This window comes from Sciurus vulgaris (genome assembly GCF_902686455.1).
Source record: "Sciurus vulgaris genome assembly, chromosome: 7".
Lineage (NCBI taxonomy): Eukaryota > Metazoa > Chordata > Mammalia > Rodentia > Sciuridae > Sciurus > Sciurus vulgaris.
Genome location: NC_136467.1, coordinates 120575232 through 120594853, shown reverse-complemented (window position 1 = coordinate 120594853; position 19622 = coordinate 120575232). Strand labels below are relative to the sequence as shown.

The window sequence follows — 19622 nt, the reverse complement described above, 5'->3', positions numbered from 1 at the left end:
AAAACATGTTGCTTGGAAATAACTTCAAGCACAAACTCTTCAACATCGTCCCACATATTGTTGACTTATTCCACAATTGACAATTGGTTTTTCTGTGTATAAATTGCCCTTTGCTCTTGTTGTTAGGTTACTAGAAAATTTGACTATGTTGTTAATTGTCATAGATGAACGCTGTATGTTTATAATGAAACTGTACGTATTTTTTAGTGGTGGACACAAGCTGTGATTGTATGATAGGAACTTGGTGAGCTTTCGGGTCCTCCCTAATTCTCAAACTTTAAATGCTTTCAGAAGTGAAAGTAAATGACTTGTTTTTGAAAGCAGATTTGTTCTTCTGGAATTAAAAGAAGAGGGCTGTGTTTTTTCTTGGCCGTAAGATGTTTTTGTTGTTTTGGGGACAATTATTAATCTTTTTCTGATCTTTCCTTGTAGGTCCTTGTAACTCTGGGATTAATCTTGCTCACTGCCTACTTTGTGATTCAACCTTTCAGCCCATTAGCACCAGAACCAGTGCTTTCTGGAGCTCATACCTGGCACTCACTCATCCATCACATTCGGCTGATGTCCTTACCCATTACCAAGAAATATATGCCAGAAAATAAGGGAGTTTCTCTGCATGGGGGTGATGAAGACAGACCCTCCCCAGGTAGAATGCTACATCTACTACCTATGAGATAGTTTTCCTGATAGTATTTGATGGGAAAGGAAGCAACAATCATTGATACCTAATGAGCGACATCTTTCTTATATTGTCTTATTTCATTTAGCCCCCCCCCTAAAACTCTATAGGATGGGTTTTATTATCCCTATTTTACAGATGGAAAAAATGAGGCTCAGAGAAATTAAGAAACTTGCGAGAGAAACACATCTATGTGGTGTTTTCACCAGAACACATATCTTGAGAATGAATGTTTATAAGAAGGATTTGACTGATTTTTTCCCCTGTCTTCTCTCCTGTGATCCCTTTCCATAGTGGATGTTTAATATAAAGCTATTAATTTACTGAAAGTGTCAGAGTTCAGCTTGCTTTTAAAACAGGCCTTCTAACAGTCCTTACCTATTGGGCTAGGTTTCTATCTAGGCATATGTCACTCTTTTAACTTGTTCTTTCTCTTTCCCACTATTTACTTAATTTAGTGCTCAGAAGTGTATCAATTTTGATACACATCAAGTTAAGAAACACTTAAATTTAGTAACAGTGCATCAGTGACAGCATTGGAATTCCTAGTCTGACAGGACCATTTGAGAGGTTTCTTTTTGAGATAGTGAACATGTGATAAGACTTAAAATTTCCTTTTAAGAAAGAATAGAGGGATCTTGAGAATTTTTTTTTTTTTTTTTTTTGTTAATGAAGCTCAAACCCAGACCCTCATGCACACCAGGCAAGCACTCTACCACTGAGCTATACCTTCAGCCCCCCACCCTTTTTTAGTTGTTTTAATATTATTTGGATATATAGGAAATATGTACATTAATATCACAAATGTATTATAGAATTTTTTGTGTAACTCTGTTTTGAAACTTTAGAAACAAAAAATTATTAGTTTAAGCCAAGCTTTGTAATCATAATGTGATTCTTTAAACCAAAACCTAATCAGTCACAAAAATTATCTCTTGAATTGAGTTTCCTTTGAAAGCTATTTTTGTACACTTGAGGAAGTCATGAAAAGATTCTAAAATTAATCAAAATCAGAGGAAGGAGCCGGGTGTGCTGGTGCACGTCTGTAATCACACATCTCAGGAGGCTGAGATTTTGGAGCATATAAGTTCCAGAATCACAAGTTCAGCAACTCAACCAGACCCTGTCTCAGAATTAGAAAAGACTGGGGATGTAGCCAAGTGGTAGAATGCCCCTGAATTCAATCCCCAGTACCACACACACACACACACAAAAAAAAAGTGAAAGTATAAAATCAGAGGAAGGGAACATTGTAAGATAAAAAAGCATCTTCTTGGGCTTTTATTTTTTTATTTTAAATCAATAGCTCACATATTTAGTTGTAAAATTCCAGACACAACTTTTTTATATTTATTGGGAATATTGTTTTTGAAATGTCATCAACATAACTCAAAAAATGAAGTTTCTAGTATCTGTCAGGAAGGTCCAGGGCATCTGGAGGAAAGAACCAGAGAACCTTGTCAGTTAGCGCAGACACAACCTTCTCCTTTGCTGACTCTTCCCCTCGCAGCCTCCCTAGAGGTAGCTTCTGCTCTTTGGCACATGGGATGAAGTAAACAGTGCCTGACTGATGGCATTTACTTTCTTTTCCCTGCTTTGTAGAGTAAGTCTGCATAGACAAGAAATGAGAATTAATTAAGGGATAATGATTGCTCCTTCTCTGAATTGTAGTTTAAAAGTTTAAGAAACCTTATTGTCTTATTAGAAATCTGAATTATTTAGTCCACTTTAAATTAATATTTTGCCCTGCAGATTGAAATCCAATGAGTCCTTGGAGTTCAGTTGTAAAGAGACCATGGAAGTGTATGGTTTTAGCTCATTAATGTTGTTGATTCTATAAAAGTACTGTCTTTCCTTGGAAGTGTAGATACTGACTCACCATATTTCCTGGGTGACAGTTCTGCAAAGCTGTAAACAGGTAAAACAACAGTGTTTTGCAGAGTATTTAGAAGGAAAGGTAAAATGGCATAACGATATGAAAGGTAAATAGAATTGGGTGTGAGAAGTAGGAACCTCTGGGCCTGTAAGAGGGCTGGAAAAGTAAAAATATAATTCTTATTGTCCAGTTTAAAAAAAAAAAAATCTTCAGCTTGGGATTACTTGCAATACTTTTGAAATAAATGCAGTAGGAGAATGTTCTGGCAGATTTCCCAAAGGAGACCCTGTAATCATATTGTTTCCGTAAGTGTGATGCTCCCAAGGTCATCTAGTGCTCCTTGCAGAGGTACCTTGGGAATGATAGAGGGCAACTTGATGTTCTAGAGGCACCACCACCAATGGTGAGAGGTTTCCTCCCAATCTCTGTTTTTTCTTCCTGACCCCACCCAGGGAACAAAAAGGCAACAGAAGTAGGGTCCTCTTTCTAGGTTTCAGCCTTGGGTAGGAAATCCCACCCTCCTTCCTCTTTTTTTTTTTTTTTTTTTGGTGCTGGGGACTGAACCCAGGGCCTTATGCTTGCAAGGCAAGCACTCTACCAACTGAGCTATATCCCCAGCCCTCGTTCTTCCTCTTGATGAGGAAAACGAAGTGACTTTGCAGAGAGTTGTGTAAACATCATACTCTGCAGCAGAAAATAAGTAAATAAGCTGCTACGTATTTAGTAGTCACCAAATACCAGTCCCAGTTTAACAAGATTTCCATATATTGGCTCATTTAATCTTTACAACATTACTATGAGGTAGATTCAGGTTTTATGCCCATTTTACAGATGAAAACATAGTAAGATTAGGTCATTTGCCCAAGGTTCTAAGACTTGTATGTTTTGGAACCAAGCAGCCTGTCATCCATCTGGGTCCTTAACCTCTGGTGAGTAGTTCATAGCTGTACAGAATGCCTGCGGAGTCTAGTTTTAAGTTTGATTTTGGAATTCTATACTATTTCTCTTTCAAGTCACCAAATGTTTTCTCTCTCAGCTTTCAAGTCCCTGAAGAAGCAAGGTTCTTTCTGACTGGTAATGCAGTTCCATTGATAAATGATCTTTTAAATAATTGACCCATTAGGAGTTTCTTGAGCTAGTCTTTTCCTAGGCTTTCAGCACAGTTTATTCTCCCAGTCTGTACTGTTATGGATAATGTTTGACTTAACACTTTTTCTTATTAATACATAATCCCTTCACATTTACATCTTTGTTCTTTTTTTTTCCTCCTAGACTCTTAATTTTTATACTATATCGCTTCTGCTCTTCATCATCTTGACTTTCATCATTTCCATTGAATCGAAGTCTTGTCCTTTTTTTTTTTTTTTTTTTTTTTTTTTGCTGTACTGGGGATTGAACTCAGGGCCTCCTGAGTGCTAGGCAAGCAAGTGCTTTACCACTAGGCTATGTCTTCATCTCAAGTCATTAAGCCTTAGAGTTAAAAAGGAACTTTAGAATTAGTCTAGGATATGCCCCTATTTTATAAAAGAGGCCAGGAGGGATGAAGGAACTTGCTTACCCATCTAAAAGTGGCAAACTAGCTGGGCGTGGTGTCTTATGCCTGTAATCCCAGAAACTTGGGAGGCTGAGAAAGGAGGATCCCAAGTTCATGACCAGCCTCAGCAATTTAGTGAGGCCCTAAGCAATTTAGTGAGACTGTGTCTTAAAAAATAAAAAGTACAAAGGGCTGGGTATGTGGTTCAGTGGTAAAGCTCCCCAGGGTTAAATCCCTTTTACCAAAAAGAAAAGAAAAAAGGCAAACTAGCACTAGTTTCTTAACACTATTTTCTTAATGCTACTCTATCATTCTCTTCATTTGATACCCCTCTATCTGCCATCTCTGCCCTCATTGAGCCAAGTTCCAGTGTGGTAGGCCCAATTATTTTGTTTACTTTAGGCCAATTTTAAATTAAAACATCTATTTATACTGAGAAGACCTGGGGTAGCCTCACACGCAGTGAAAAACTGTATATCTGTGTGTGCAGCAGGAACTTTATGTATCCACAGACCTCCAAGGAAAAGGTGAGGTGGGCCCAGCAACATCATGGAGTTTTGGGAGTAGTAGGTCATTCCTCGACTAGAACTAAGGAACTTAGAGGGTCCAAGCCAATCTCCAAATATGAAATGCTTGAACCTCGAGGAAGACCTTACTCTTTTGTTGGCAAAATAAACTTATCTTCTGTATTAACAGCTCTGACAAGCAGTACCAGGCACTGTACCATGTATTTTATATTCATTTCTCAGCTTCACCACAGTCATATAAGATAGTTAGCCATTTCAAAGATTTGGAAACATGCAAAATTAACTAATATACCTAAAGTCTCACCTTTGGAGACAAATTCTCATGCAGGTGAGAACTTGTGAAAATAGGTGGACTCTCTGTGGTTTGGAGTGGTTCAGATGCATTGCTTCCTGCAGGCAAAGCTATTGGCAAATGATTTCTTGGGCTTTCTATCCCTGTAGTGTATAAAAATGGCTCCAGCTGTGCTGCCTCCCATGCAGACCTGGCAGTGTCCACCTTCACTAAGGCTTCACCCCTTACTCACCAGAAGGTGCTGTGCAACATGAGCTTAAAGGTAGCCTGATTAAATAGTGAGCACATACCAGTGTTAGTCGGGGTAACTTTACCTTGGGCTTTGCAGGCTTTTCCTGGGTACATTTCTAATATAAGAAATCTAGCATAAGAAATCCTGAAGATATATTCATTCTTTTTTTAAAATTTTAATCATACTAGGGATTGAACCCAGAGCCTTGCACTTTTTGTTTTACTAAGTTACCAGGCTGTCCTTGAATTTACGATCTTCCTGCCCCAGCCTCCCAAGTAGCTGGAATTATAGGTGGGTGCTACCACATGTGGCATTTAAACCTTATTTTGAGGTTTCTGGGAATTCATACTGCTCATTTTATTTTCTCCCCATGGACTTATTCCTATTGTTAAAGTTTCTGAAAAGTCAGGAGTGGCCCCCGCTTCCTTCTGTTTATAAAAACCCTACCATATGCGGGGCATTGCTTTGGACAGAGCAGTGAACAAGAGATAAACCCCCTGCTCTTGCTGAGCTAGTATTAGCTTTATGCCTTTCTTTCTTCTTCCCTATCCTTGTTACCCAGAGGGAGATTTTTGTCCCAGAAAGAAATCTTTTTTTTTTTTTTTGCCAGATTAATAATCTGTGTGAAAGGACTCTCCCCACTGTGAAACCAGCCTACATGAGTATTCTTTTTTTTTTTTTTTTTGTACTGGGAATTGACTCAGGGGCACTTGACTACTGAGCCACATCCCCAGCCCTATTTTGTATTTTATTTAAAGACAGGTGCTCACTGAATTGCTTAATGCATCACTTTTTGCTGAGGCTGGCTTTGAACTTGTGATCCTCCTGCCTCAGCCTCCCAAACTGCTGGGATTACAGGCCTGTGCCACTACCCCTGCCTTACATGAGTATTCTTTGTAAATAACTCTTAGGCACCAGAAAGCCTTTTGACAGTCAGATCTTGGCCCACCCACTTTTCTGCAGAAGGTCTAACTTGTAGAGGAGGGTGGGAGGTTAGTTTCTGCACCTAGACTTCAAGGCTATATTTATTTGGTCTAGGAGGTTGTTTTTGATTTCCAAACAGTGAAATAATTCCAAATCATGGTGAGAATTTGGAATACAGGTCGTGAGTTTTTTGAACTCTTATATGTACCTGGCGTTTCTCTTCTCTGCCATGCTTTTTTTCCCTTACATATAAATAACTGATATGGGACCATTTCTGAAGTAAAACTATTATTGGCATTGTGCCTTTCTTCCATATCCTTGGTACTCAGAGGAAATTTTGAAAGAAAGATGGGTAGTTACTATGTACCTTCCATTGTCCTTTCTCTTTGGGGCTATAGAAAGAATGGGTAGAAACAGGAGGACTGGAAAGAAGCAAGTTGAAGCAACTTATTTTTTTTAATATTCAAAAAAAATTTTATATATGTATACAGGATAATAATGTCTTTCTCACTCTACTGTCCTTCCCATCACTACCGCCCCACCCATCCCCTCATTTCCTCTGTACAATCCAAAGTTCCTTCATTCTTCCCTTCCCACCCCACTATGGATCAGCATCCCCTTATCAGAGAAAATATTCAGCATTTGGTTTTTTGGGATTGGCTTATTTCACTTAGCATGGTACTCTCCAGTTCCATCCATTTACCTGCAAATGCCATAATTTCATGAAGCAACTTAGAAAATTGAAGCATTGTAAGCTAGGGTGGCACGGGATGGTCTGTCTGTGTGCTCTTGACTGTTTCCAGAATGGGGTTTTGCTCATCTTGTGGCATGATGGCTCCTGCCATATGTAGAGAAAACATCACATGAAACGTTTGCAGATACGCAGACCCACTGAGGTCTGGCCACATCTCTATTGTTGGGGATTCTGTGGAAGAGGAGGAGGAGCTACACTTCCTCCTACCCCAAAATAGTCCTCTGCCTGCCCATTCCTTATGCCCCTTCCATGAAATACAAACACATTCTTTATCCACCTTGGTGACCTCAGAGCTACAGAGAAAGCAAAAGCTGCTCTTAAAATTTGAATGGTATAGGCTACCCCATTGCAGTGATCCTTTCCCCTCATTTCCCTTCTTCCTTTGCTGGCTGCTCTCCTGGCCACCTGCTTCTGCTCCTGTCGATGCTTCTCCAGGGGCCTGCCATCTGATGTGACTCAATTCCACATTTCAAAGTTGATATTCTTGGCTTAAGTTTTCATGATCTCCAAAGACATTTTTTACTTGGAAGATACATAAAACACTGAGCTACAGAGAAAACAAAGACACATAATGTTTGGGTTTAAAAAAACTTTTCTAGGGGTGGTTTGGAGAATAAAACCCAGGGTCTCTCACATGCTAATAAGCACATGCTCTACCACTAAGTTACAGCCCCAGCCTTAAAAATACTTTTAATGAAATTTCTCCCCTGTTTTTCTAACTCCTCTACCCAATCAACCACTAGCAATTGTTTGAATTTCTGAATTTTTCCATGTCTATATAGATAGATATACTCTATCTATCTATCTATCTATCTCATATCCACACATGAATACTTTTTTGCTTCACATACACATAAAGAGACTTATTATGTAGGTGTTATTTTTGGCTAGACACATGGAATTACTTTCTTAGGCTACTAAACCAAAGTACCACAGACTGGGTGGCTTAAAACAACATAAACTGTTCTCTCAGTTCTAAAGGCTAGAAGTCTGAAATCAAGGTTTTGGTTGTTCTTCCAGCTCCTGGTTTTTGCCAACAATCCTTGATTGCTATGACTCCAGTCTCTGCTTTTATCTTCACATGGCTATCTTCCCTCTGTGTGTGTAACTTTGTATATCTTCTGCTTTTCTTATAAAGACTGTTTTAGTTAGTTTTTTCTCTGCTGTGACTAAAAGACCTGACAAGAACAATTAGTGAAGGAAAAGTTTACTTGAGGGCTCACAGTCTCAGAGGTCTCACTCCATAGATAACTGGCTCCATTCCTCGGACTCGAGGTGAGGCGGAACAGCATGGTGGAAAAGTGTGGTAGAGAAAATCAGTTCATATGATGATCAGAAAGCAGGGAGAGACTCCACTTGCCAGATACAAAATATTTACTCCAAAGACATGCCCCTAGTGACCCACCTCCTCCAGCCACATCCTACCTGCCTTCAGTTACCACTCAGTTAATCCTATCAGGGGATCAATTCACTGATTGGGTTAAGGCTGTCATAACCCAATCATTTGTCCTCTAAACCTTCTTGCATTGTCTCACAAATGAGCTTTTGAAGGACCCCTCACATCCAAACCATAACAAAGACATAATTCAGGTTGGATTAAGTACCCAATATACATCAGTATGACCTCATCTTAACTAAAAATCACATCTGCAGAGACCCTATTTCCATGTAAGTTCACATTTTGAAGTTCCAGAAAGGATATAAACTTTGGATATTATTTAACCCAATATACAATTTGGGGAAATTTTATATTCCATTCTAAGGATGTTCCATAATTTAACAAGTTTTGCTTTGCTGTCATAAAAAATATACCTGGGATATTCATAAACACATTTTTATATACATGTGCTATTATTTCTATATCTATATAAATCTCTATATATTTATATAGATACTTTTTTTTTTTTTTTTTTTTTTTTTTTTGTAGTGCTGGGGATCAAACCCAGGGCCTTTTGCTTGCAAGGTGAGCACTCTACCAACTGAGCTATCTCCCCAGCCCTACATATTTTTTTTTTTACCAGAGATTAGGGTTAGGTCTAGGACTAGGGTTACACACAATCTGTTTCTATATTTCTTTTTCTCTCAAGCTTTTTACGCACATATATATATATATTTGCATATATATATCTATATATATGTTTTTCTCTATGCAGAGAAAGCTTCCTTGATCTGGACCACATTTGATTTTCATTATTTATGGTAGGTATGTACTGTGAAGTCCCAGAGAACACCGGATTAATGAGTGCTAGATTACTGCCCTTATAGGAGATGCAGGTTAGGCACCTGCAAGCCTCTCCCACAGTTTCATAATCAATCAGTACACACTTTGTTTTATGTATGTTTCTGTTTAAAAAACCCTCATTTAATATATATTGTTGCTTCATTAACATTAAACTCACAGTCAACAGAACTGTAATTCCAGAACAAATGCATATTTTTTTTTGTAAGGCACATCATAACCTTCTGACACTTAGGAAAACCAGGTAGCACTTTAGCACTATACTTGGGAACTTTTTTTTTTTTTTTTTTTCATTAATTAGCTTCATTTTTTAGAGCAGCTTTGAATTCACAGCAAAATTGGGGAAAGTACAGAGAGATCACATATGCCCTCTGACAAGGTACGTACACTGTCTCTCTTAGGGGCCCTTTTATATAACAAAATCACTCCACAAAAATGCTAAAAAATGTGGCATTAAAATAGGTAATGAATAGGATACTTGTTTATAATATAGGAAGTGGAAAAAAAGCAGCTGGGATTTGCTGCTCTGTGAATGATCAAAAAGCATCTTGGGTATTTATTTGGGGGTTAAGTAATTTTAGGGAGTAGGGGAATTTGAAAATAGGAATCTGAATAATGAGGATAATTGCCTTTACTATTTTAATTATTGTAGCTTTATAGAATACTTTAATATCTGGTAAAGCAAATCCCTCATTTTGTTTTCAAGAATTTATCGTTAGAATAGGGATATAGCTCAATTGGTAGAAGGCTTGCCTTGCATGCAGAGACCCTGGGTTCAGTCCCCAGCACCACAAAAAAAAAAAAAAAAAAAAAAGGAATTTATTGTTAGCTGGGTGTGGTGGTGCATTTGTGTAAGCCCAGCTACTCAGAAGGCTGAAACAAGAGGATCATAGGTTTGAGGCCATCTTTAGCAATTTACTGAGACCCTGCCTCAAAATAAAAAATAAAAAGGATTGGAGATGTAGCTCATTGGTAGATTGCCTAGCCTGTGTAGGGTTCTGAGTTTAATCCCCAGTACCCACCCCCCAAAAAGAATTTATTGTTTATTCCTCTTAAAATCTAGTTCTAGAATAGGACAACCAATGAAAAATTAGCAAAGAGTTTAAGTAAACATTTCTTTAAAAATGTATAGATGGCCAGTATATACATGAAAAGACCCTCAATATCATTAGTCATCAGGAAAATCCAAATCAAAACCACAATGAGATGCTACTTTATACCCATGAAAAGAGCTGTCATTTAAAAAAAAAAAAAAAAGGGCTGGAGTTGGAGCTCAGTGGCAGAGCACTTGCTTAACATGTACAAGGCACTGGGTTGGGTCCACAGCACCACATAAAAATGAACAAATAAAATAAAGGCGTTTTTTCCATCTATAACTACAAAAAAATTTTAAACAACAGAAAATAACAAGTGTTTGCTTGGACATGGAGAAACTGGAATTTTGATCCATGTTGATGGGAATGTCAGATAGTATGGCTGCTTTAGAAAACAATTTGTCAGTTTCTCAAAGAGTTAAATAGAAGTACTATGTAGCCTAGTAATTACATTCCTAGATATATACTCAAGAGACATGAAAACTTGTCCACACAAAAACTTGTACACAGGTGTAATAGAAGCCTGAGCACTCAAATTTCCACGAACTGATGAATATGTAAACAAAATGCCATAGCCGTACAATGAAATATTACTTGACATTAAAAAAGAATGAAGTACCGATACATGCTACAACAAAGACAAGCCTTGAAAACCTATGTAAGCCAGGCATGGTAGAGACACTTGTAATCCCAGTGACTTGGGAGGCTGAGGCAGGAGGATCACAAGTTCAAAGCCACCTTAGCAACTTATTGAGGCCCTAAGAAAGTCATGAGGCCCTATCTCTAAATGAAATATAAATAGGGCAGGGACTGGGGCTGTGGCTCAGTGGTTAAGCACCCCTGGGTTCAATCCCCGGTACCAAAAAAGAAAACTTACGCAAAATGAAAGAAGCCAGACATATAAGGCAACATATAGTATGATTCCTCTTGTGTGGAATATCAGAGTAGGCAAATCCATAGAAATGAAATAGATGAGTAAGGTTGTTCAGGGTTGGGTGGGAATGGCAGGGGTTGGACATCAGTGACTGCTGATTGGTACAGTTTGTTTTTGGAGTGTTGAAAATATTTTTAAATTAGTAAATGGTTACACACAACTACAAATTCACTGATATTCAGTGAATATTTAAGCTTTAAAAAATTTTTTCTGGATGAATAATTTAGCTTGTGATAAATTATATAATTTAATGCATGCATTTTATAGTATGTGAATTTTATCTTAGTAAAGCTCTTTTTAAAAATATATATATTGACAACTACATAGAGAAAGCAAAATTATGCTCTGCCCCTCCAGTCCTGCCCTCCTCTACCCAGGTGGATACAGACTCCAGCCTGTTAGTAACCCATGGGTAGTCAGAGGTCAGGGTCCTTAAGTCGGTCATTTGCCCAGTGTCTGTCACATAGCTGTGCTCTAACTGTTTCTGTGCTTAAGGGGAGTGTCCGCCATAGGTTTTAGCCAGTGACCATACTTGGGAAATTATTTGTATTGTCCAGGGTGGTTGGGCAGGGCTAGATTATACTGCCTGTTACTATTCCACACATTTACTCTTACAGGTAAACTTTAGAACCCAGTTGTTACAGCTTCCTCCCATCCCTGCCTTCATTAATAAGGAACCTGATTTGATTCTGTCCAGGTTGTATTAAATTTATGTATATATGATTGTGGGGAGACTTGACATCTTTTGTGTGTGTATGTGTATTACTGAGGATAGAACCCGGAGCTTCCCACATGCTAGGCAAGCACTCGACACTGAGCATCCTTAGCCCAACATTTGACATGACATTCTCCCTATCTAGGACTATAGTACATGGTTCATTTCTTTATTTTGAGATCTTATTTTTATATCCTTTAATAAAATTTTATAGTTCTCACTTTTTTTTTTTTTCGGCTGGTACTAGAGATTGAACCAAGGGGTCCTCTACTACTGTTATATCCCTAGTACTTTTTTTTTTTTTTTTTTTTAATTTTGAAACAGGTTCTCACTAAGTTGTGGCTAGCCTTGAACTGGTGATCCTCTTCCCTCAGTCACCCAAGTAACTGGGATTATAGGCAGGTGCCACTGCACCCAGCTCCTAGTTTTACCTTGTTAAATTTATTTCTAGTTTTTATGAATTGGATCATTTTTCATTTAATTTTTTAACTGATTAGAGTAATAAAGCTATTGATTTTTACATATCAAGATATCTGCATCTTACATTGTTTCATCTTATATTCTTTACTTAGTACTAACATTTATTTACATGTGTTCCTTGGTCTTTGAGGGAAAATCACCCCTAGGTTTTTCTCTTACTTCCCAAGGTACTGTCCTGTCCTTGCTTTCTTTTCCTATCTTGATTGTTTACTGAGTCTTCTTCCTGCACCTTAGTTTCATGGGATCTCCACCTGGAAATACCAAGAATATCTAAAGCTCATAATAAAATTAAACAAGTTACAGTTAAGACCTTCAGAGCTGCTTGCTGCTGGCCCGTGAAGCACATTTGTACAGATTAGAGGATGGTTCCCCTTTGTCTTGATGTTTTACTGTCATCTCTTGGGAAGACAGTCATAATGAATGATTATATTGGAATATTTCACAGTACTGCAGAAAAATATAACAAATCTGCAGATCGCCAATGTCTCCCACGTTGGAGCTCTTTAGATGAGGAGCCCTAGGGCGGTGTCATCCAGCACATTTACAGTGCTGTTGCTTACATCTATAAATTGGGTCATCACTACCCCGGATTTCACTCCTTTCCTTCAGCCCACTATCCCCGCTTAGTCTCCCATTATGTTTCGCTTCTCATCACAGTACTCCCTCACCCCAAAAGGGCGAAATCAAAATATAACCAGGTCTTCCTCTTCGTAGCCTCTCTTAAGGCACTCTAGTCACAACTCGGAATAATGCCCCTAGAACATCAGAAACCCCTGCTGAAAAACCCCACTGATGGATGAAAACAACGGTTCCTCATTTTGCTCTCGAGAGAGTGACATGTGCTTCAAGCCCTGGAAGCCCTGCAGCAGCGTTCCCTTGAGCCCCTTGCCCGCATCCACTGTGCTTTCCTGCTGCACTGCGGTGCCTTGGGAACTTCTGTCACTTTGAGTTTACTCGTCTGTAAGATGAAAGTAACGAGGCCTCCTCCGTAATCACATGGTAAACATTAACCTATATAGTATGCAGAAAAGGCAAGTGCAAGGCTGGCTCTTGTTGCATTGGCTTCCGTCCCCCATCTCTTTCCCTCCCAACTACTTTGAAAACTGAAATGTTGTATGTAATTGTAACATGTTATCATAATTATTTGTGCTTCATGGTGTATTCATTACCTGAAGTTCTTGTATTTTGGCAAGAATTCATTATTTTTTACTCCTAATAAGGAACATTTGAAAGTATTCCAGAAGGAAAAAAATGTATAACTTTGCAACTTCAGTGTATCATTGAAACGGGTGAGACAGGTGGCACTAGAAGTTTCTTCAGCTGGCCCTGGAGGGTCCTGGAAAGCCCTGTGGGAGGAGAGGTAGATAGATTGACCTAGTAGGGGAGCGGGCAGCTACCTCGAGGAAACCCAGGTACTGATGGTGTTGGGCACAGACCTTATCTTGTGGGGATTTCCCATCCTTCTGCTACTGCCTTAAGGAAAACCAAGATGAAGTGTTTACTGCCAATTACAGAGAATATTTTGTGATGAAGAGTTGGTTTCTAGGGCTGGGGTTGTGCCTCAGTGGTAGAGCGCTTGCCTCTAATGTGTGGGGCACTGGGTTCAATCCTCAGCACCACATAAATAATAAAGACTTTGTGTCCTCCCACCCCCCAAAAAAGAGTTGTTTTCTAAATGAGTTTATTGGTTTAAAAAATTCACGGTGTTGCATGCCTATCATCCCAACAACTTGGGACACTAAGGCAGGAGGATTGCAAGTTCCAGGCCAGCCTGGACAACTTAGTGAGACCCTGTCTCAAAGTGAAAAAGTAAAAATGGTTGAGGATGGAACTGTAGTAAAGTGCCCCTGAGTTCAATCCCCAGTACCTAAATGAATGAATGAATGAATTAAATAACAGTTCACTTCAGCCACATTTGGCTGTCTCTTGCCTTTTGTTCTAGGCTCTCTCTGGATTGATTTCGACTGGGTTTTAATCAGAAACATGTTGTGAAACATTTTGGATTCAAAATAGAGAGTTTAAAACAAACAGCTCTGAGAGAATACAGATGAAACCCAGAACAGAAAACAAACAAGAAATAATACAAGAGCATTATAAAAAGGATTTGTCAGAGGGAAGGAACAGAAAGAACCTGGGAAAGACTGTAGAAAGAGAACCCTCTCAGAGAAGGAGCCAGCCTGGGGAAAGGTTCATGCAGCCAGTGAGCACTCACACCAGGGTCTGGGTTGGGGTCTCTTCACTTCTGACCAACCCGTGGTTCTTAGAAACAATGGTTAATAGTAGCCCCACGTCCTTCTGAGCTAGGGTGGAGCAGTTCTTATCAGCAGATGTGATTCACTGTGTGCCAAAGGGGCCCCTAGGAAGTACTGTCTTTTCTCTCCATCCCTTCTATTTTCTGTGCCCTTTTCTCACTCTTCCTTCTCAGAGTTGTCCTGGCCCCCCCCACTTGTACTTGTGAGCCAAGGTCTAGGTGCTCAAAGTACAAGAAGACGTGTCAGGGATGCAAGGCCACCTTTTCCATCTGCCCCTCCCTGTGTGCTGTAGACATTTCAGACAAGTGGGTCATGGGTTAGAATATGTTGAGAGAAAAAATTTTTTCCAACTGTTATGTTTTATTTATTCATTTGATTTAGGAAATACATGTACACATTAAACAACATATTCTGAAAAGTATACAGAGAAAAGTACCCTCCTCCCCACCCCTTGTCCCTGGACCCTCTGCTCCCTCCTCCGAGGGTACTTATTTCACACGTACCTCTTCAGAGGTTGCTTATCATTGTTTGCTTTGAAAATTATGTTCCTTTTACTTTCATTCCTGGAGCTGCTGGATCTACCATCTGTGTTATTTCTGTATCTATCTGCTTTCTCCATCTCTCTCTCCCTCTCTCAGACTTTGACCCCTGGTGGACAAATGACTGTGAGCAGAATGAGTCAGAGTCCATCCCTCCCAACTGCACTGGCTGTGCCCATAACTTACCCCTCAAGGTAATGCTCCTGGAGGATACCCCCAAGGAGTTTGAGCAACTCCATCCTCTGGTGGTGAAGGTAAGCAAGAAGCCTGATTCTCCCACAGACTAATTATCGTTTAAAGGCTGGAGGAAGCTTTCTAAAACTTATGATAAATAACTTTTTGTTTTGCTTTCTGCCTCACCAAGACTGGACAGCCCCTGTTGTCTGAGGAGATTCAACATTTTTTGTGCCAATACCCTGAAGTGACAGAAGGCTTCACTGAAGGGTTTTTTGCCAAGTGGTGGCGTTGCTTTCCTGAGCGGTGGTTCCCTTTTCCTTATCCCTGGTGAGTGTGAAAGGGCTCTTAGCTTGTGTGGGAAAGAGGCAGGATCCACAGCTGAGCCCCTGCCCCACTTCACACCATGTGCTCCCTTTACAGCACACAGTCAGGGGAGAGGAATTCACTGATAAACTAACCAAATGAAACATGTGTCAGAAGGAGGGCCCCACCATGGGGGAACACCAATATTGCCTAATAGAATCATAGTTTGCCTCTAATTATGTGTTTAGTATTGATGTGTGTGCAGGACGGGTCCTGAGCACTGAGGGCTGAGGAAGGAGTGTGAGGAGCAGGAGAACTGCATTTCCTGGCACTTGCTTGTTCCTGGCAGTGTGTTTTGGTACTTAGTGTCTGTTGCTTGTTAGTGACACTCCTAATAGCTCTGGGGAAAAGAAATTATCATTGTCGTTTTTCAGACCAGAAGAGTAGGAATCACAGAGGCTCAGTAACTTGCCCAGGCACAACCAATCAGGATTGAAACCCATGTTAGTTTCTGTGTTCCTTCCTGTGTCCTACGGAAGACGTTCCATGTCCTCCAGTCATGAAGATAGGCTGGCTGGCCCAGTCTGGCCCGTTCCTTGGAGCTAAGGTTGCACTCTAGCAAGAAAACAAAAGCCAGTTTCCATCCTAGAACTGTTTCAGAGGAGAATTAAAATAGCTTTTTCAGACTTCTTTTGGATAATTTTTTTTTTAATATTTTTTTTAGTTGTAGATGGACACAGTAACTTGTTTATTTGTATGCAGTGCTGAAGATCGAACCCAGTGCCTTGCACGTGCTAGGCAAGTGCTCTACCACTGAGCCACAACCCCGGCCCCTTGGATAATTTCTTAATGCTTCCTCCTTACTTTAAATTTGCCTTCTATTTTTGAGATAGAATGCCCAGTTTAACAAGCTAATCAGGCCCCCCACTCTGCACTGGGAAGAAGAGTCATGCTTTTTTTTTTTTTTTTTTTAATCCCTTCCTTTCTTCTTCCCTTCCTCCACCCGGCCTGCTGTCTTTGCAATCTTTTTACAAGATAGAATGAATAGATTGTTTCTTTCCTTCGCTGCACATCGTTTTAACTGGATGTTATAAACATACCACCCACTCATTGAAATCATGGCCATAGAGTTTATGCTTGTGTGTTATAATTCTTTTATTCAGCATGACTGTTCTTCGTGGACCTAGAACTTAGGATATTATATTGTTTTTTTCCTCTTTACCTACCACCCAGTTTCCCCACCCTTGCTTAGGTCTTTGTTAGTCATGAACATAGGCTGGCTGGCCCAGTCTGGTGACTTTTTTCTGTTACAAACTTTTACAGGAGAAGACCTCTGAATAGATCACAAATTTTACGGGAGCTTTTTCCTGTTTTTATCCACCTGCCATTTCCAAAAGATGCCTCCTTAAAAAAGTGCTTCCTTCTTCACCCGGAACCTGTTGTGGGGAGTAAGGTAGGAGATTTTGAGAGGACTTGAATCTAGAATATTCTTCATTTTGGATCCGAATTGGTGTCATAATCAAAGGCTTTTCTTGAATATTGACTTAGGGGTAAATTGAGGGGACACTTACATAATCCAAAGGTCTCCCTTCCTGCTGCTAGCCAAGAGACCTACAGTGGCCCACTCTCTTATGAAGGCATGTTCCCAGAAAGTTTAGGTACCTTGAAAGTCTGTTTCCTATCCTTAAGTTGTAGGGGCAAGCTACTTTTCTACATTAAAGGGAGTGGAATTGTAAATTTTGAAGGGACTTCAGTGTGCAGTGAGTCTGACTTCCCTACCCCAAATTATAAAGTAGACAAGCCATAGATGAATAGTATGTAAATGAATAGCCCAATTTCTTCATTTTGTAAGTAAGGAAACTGAGCCCCAGAGAGATTTTAAGTTATTTGTCTGAGGTCACAGAGCAGGTTAACAGGAGGATTCCTTTAATCCCCACCCCCAGAGTGTCTTTCCCCAGAAATAAATAAGAAAGCCAGGCATCATAGCTTATGCCTGTAATCCCAACTACTCAGGAGGGTGAGGCAGGAGGATGGCAAGTTCAAGCCCAGCCTGGACAATGTAGCAAGACCCTGTCTCAAAATAAAATAAAAAGGAATGGGGAAGTAACTCAGTCCTAGACCATCCCTGGGTTCCATTTCCAGTACCACCAAAACAAAATAAAGAACAAATAAGAACATTCAGGTAGAAAACTGGAAAGTCAAAAACTTTGGGGCCTGGAGAGGATCTGCTAGACCCCTAGAGGAGGTAGGTGTCCCACTCAGGGTGGAAAGGCCCACTCTGCAGCCAATGTTTCCCACTTTGGTCCCTGGCCAGTGGACTGGGAGAAGGTGTTCTGTGTTTGTATCTACTTATTTTTTCTCTGAATTGTTCTTTTATTGAATTTAATTCCTGAGGAAGAATTTTGAGCTTGAATTGGTTTGGAAGAATTAAAAGAATGAATTTTCCTTTGAAAATATTTAGGGATGGGGGTACATCCCAGTGGTAAAGCTGTACTTAGCATACTTGAGGCCCTGGGTTCAACACACACACACACACACACACACACACACACACACAAACATCCCAAACTGTGACTCCCTCCCAACTCCTGGTTGTGTCTTCAACCTCCTGATACTCTTGTTTGGCTCCAGATTTGCTGAATTGTGTTGGAGGAATTTAAAAACCTATAAAAACAATCATTTTGTCTAGAAGTAAGAATTTCTGTCTGCCAGCAGTGGGGAGGTGCTCAGCTCTTGACTCAGACTTTACCAGAGTTTATCCTGCTGTTCCTGACTAGAACTTTGGCCCTAGTATGATTTCATCTTCATAATTATGATATAATTCTGGGCGAGGGCCTTTATCTCAATTTTCCCACTTAAATATTGAAGATAATTTCACTAGTCCACTTAGCACCAAGGAGCCCAGCCAACCAAGTAAATTCAGTTACTCAAATGGCTATCAGAATCATCTTGTGGTTCACAGGGATGTTTTGGGAAGGGGAGTGGCCCTGAAAGGCAAAAGTCCTGAGTCTGGTTTCTTGGAGCATCTGTTTTCCCACCCTGGCCCAAGTTCCCCTTTTTCCTAGCCTCCTTACTCCACCCTATTCTCCACATCTCTGGTCCCGGGCCCTGATAAAGTCAGTGTCTCAGCCCAGCATCCCAACACAGGCTTAGGATAGAAAAGGAGATCTAGTCTGGCAGTTAGGAGGCACTAGGGGAGGAGGTTAAGTCTAGCTCCACCCATTCCCCAGTGTTGCCCAGGTCTGGCCTGCACCCTCCTGTTGTCTCTTTCCACCCTAGGTGTGAAGGAACGTGAGCCCACCCATCTCAGGCCTATGAAAGAAGACTATATCCACTTGCTTTAGAACTTCTTTGGGATTTTTTCTAGACTACAGATATCAGGGCTTCTTTGGTGTTAGCACCAGTCAGCTACAGGCCAGCTCCAGATAACAGGCTTGCTCCTGTCACTGCAGTAGCCAGTGAAATGGCTTTAATGTCGCCTTATAGCCAGGGTTGAACCCAGGGGAACATGAGACCCTAACCCAAGGCTCTAGAATCCTGGAGTGGTGAAGGAAAAAAAACCAAGCTTAGGGAGTCCAATGTGACCTCTGCTTTTGGTGGGCAGGAGCTTGGAGGAGGGAAGAAAAGGGAGGCTCTAGGGGGTTTCTCTCACCATGGAACTGGGGAGAAAAGTCAGAGCAAGTGCCATCTCTCCATGTCCCTATTCTCTGCCCATCCAAAGGCTTCACAACGCCTTGCCTGGCACACATCAGGTTGTACTTAAGGCAGTAGTTACCTGTGCAGGTGCATGTCCTGGTCGTCTCTCATTTTCAAAATCAAAGACCAGGCTTACTGTCATTAGTTTTAATTAATAACATGCCATATCTGCTTACCCAGGTCTTGTCAGATAATTTAAACTTAAACTTACTGCTGTGCAATTTTTATCAGAACCCTGATAGTAAGAAGTGATATTCTGTGGAAGAGTGCCTTAAGGATATGCAGACCTATTTATCTAGAATATCTGGATTAAATCAGTCCCTCAGAAGATTGTATACTAAACAAAGGGTTGGCCTCCACTAGAACCTCTTTTGT

The 19622-nt window shown here is 40.3% G+C and overlaps 1 protein-coding gene and 1 long non-coding RNA gene across 5 annotated transcripts in view; one reads left to right on the top strand and one right to left on the bottom strand.

Annotated features, from left to right (window-relative positions):
- LOC306666392 (bombesin receptor-activated protein C6orf89 homolog) overlaps positions 1 to 19622 on the top strand; it is a 37589-nt gene that overhangs the window by 13116 nt on the left and 4851 nt on the right. For all 4 annotated transcript variants that reach the window (XM_079148439.1, XM_079148440.1, XM_079148441.1 and 1 more), the window contains 4 exons: positions 433 to 646; positions 15171 to 15325; positions 15436 to 15575; positions 16875 to 17004. In XM_079148439.1, coding sequence (XP_079004565.1) covers positions 433 to 646; positions 15171 to 15325; positions 15436 to 15575; positions 16875 to 17004 — 639 coding nt within the window. The remainder of the gene's footprint in view (positions 1 to 432; positions 647 to 15170; positions 15326 to 15435; positions 15576 to 16874; positions 17005 to 19622) is intronic.
- Positions 2754 to 7230, bottom strand: LOC306666394. The gene is made up of 2 exons (XR_013765297.1): positions 7161 to 7230; positions 2754 to 6902 (listed from the first exon to the last, which is right to left on the bottom strand). It is a non-coding gene; the product is annotated as an uncharacterized lncRNA (long non-coding RNA).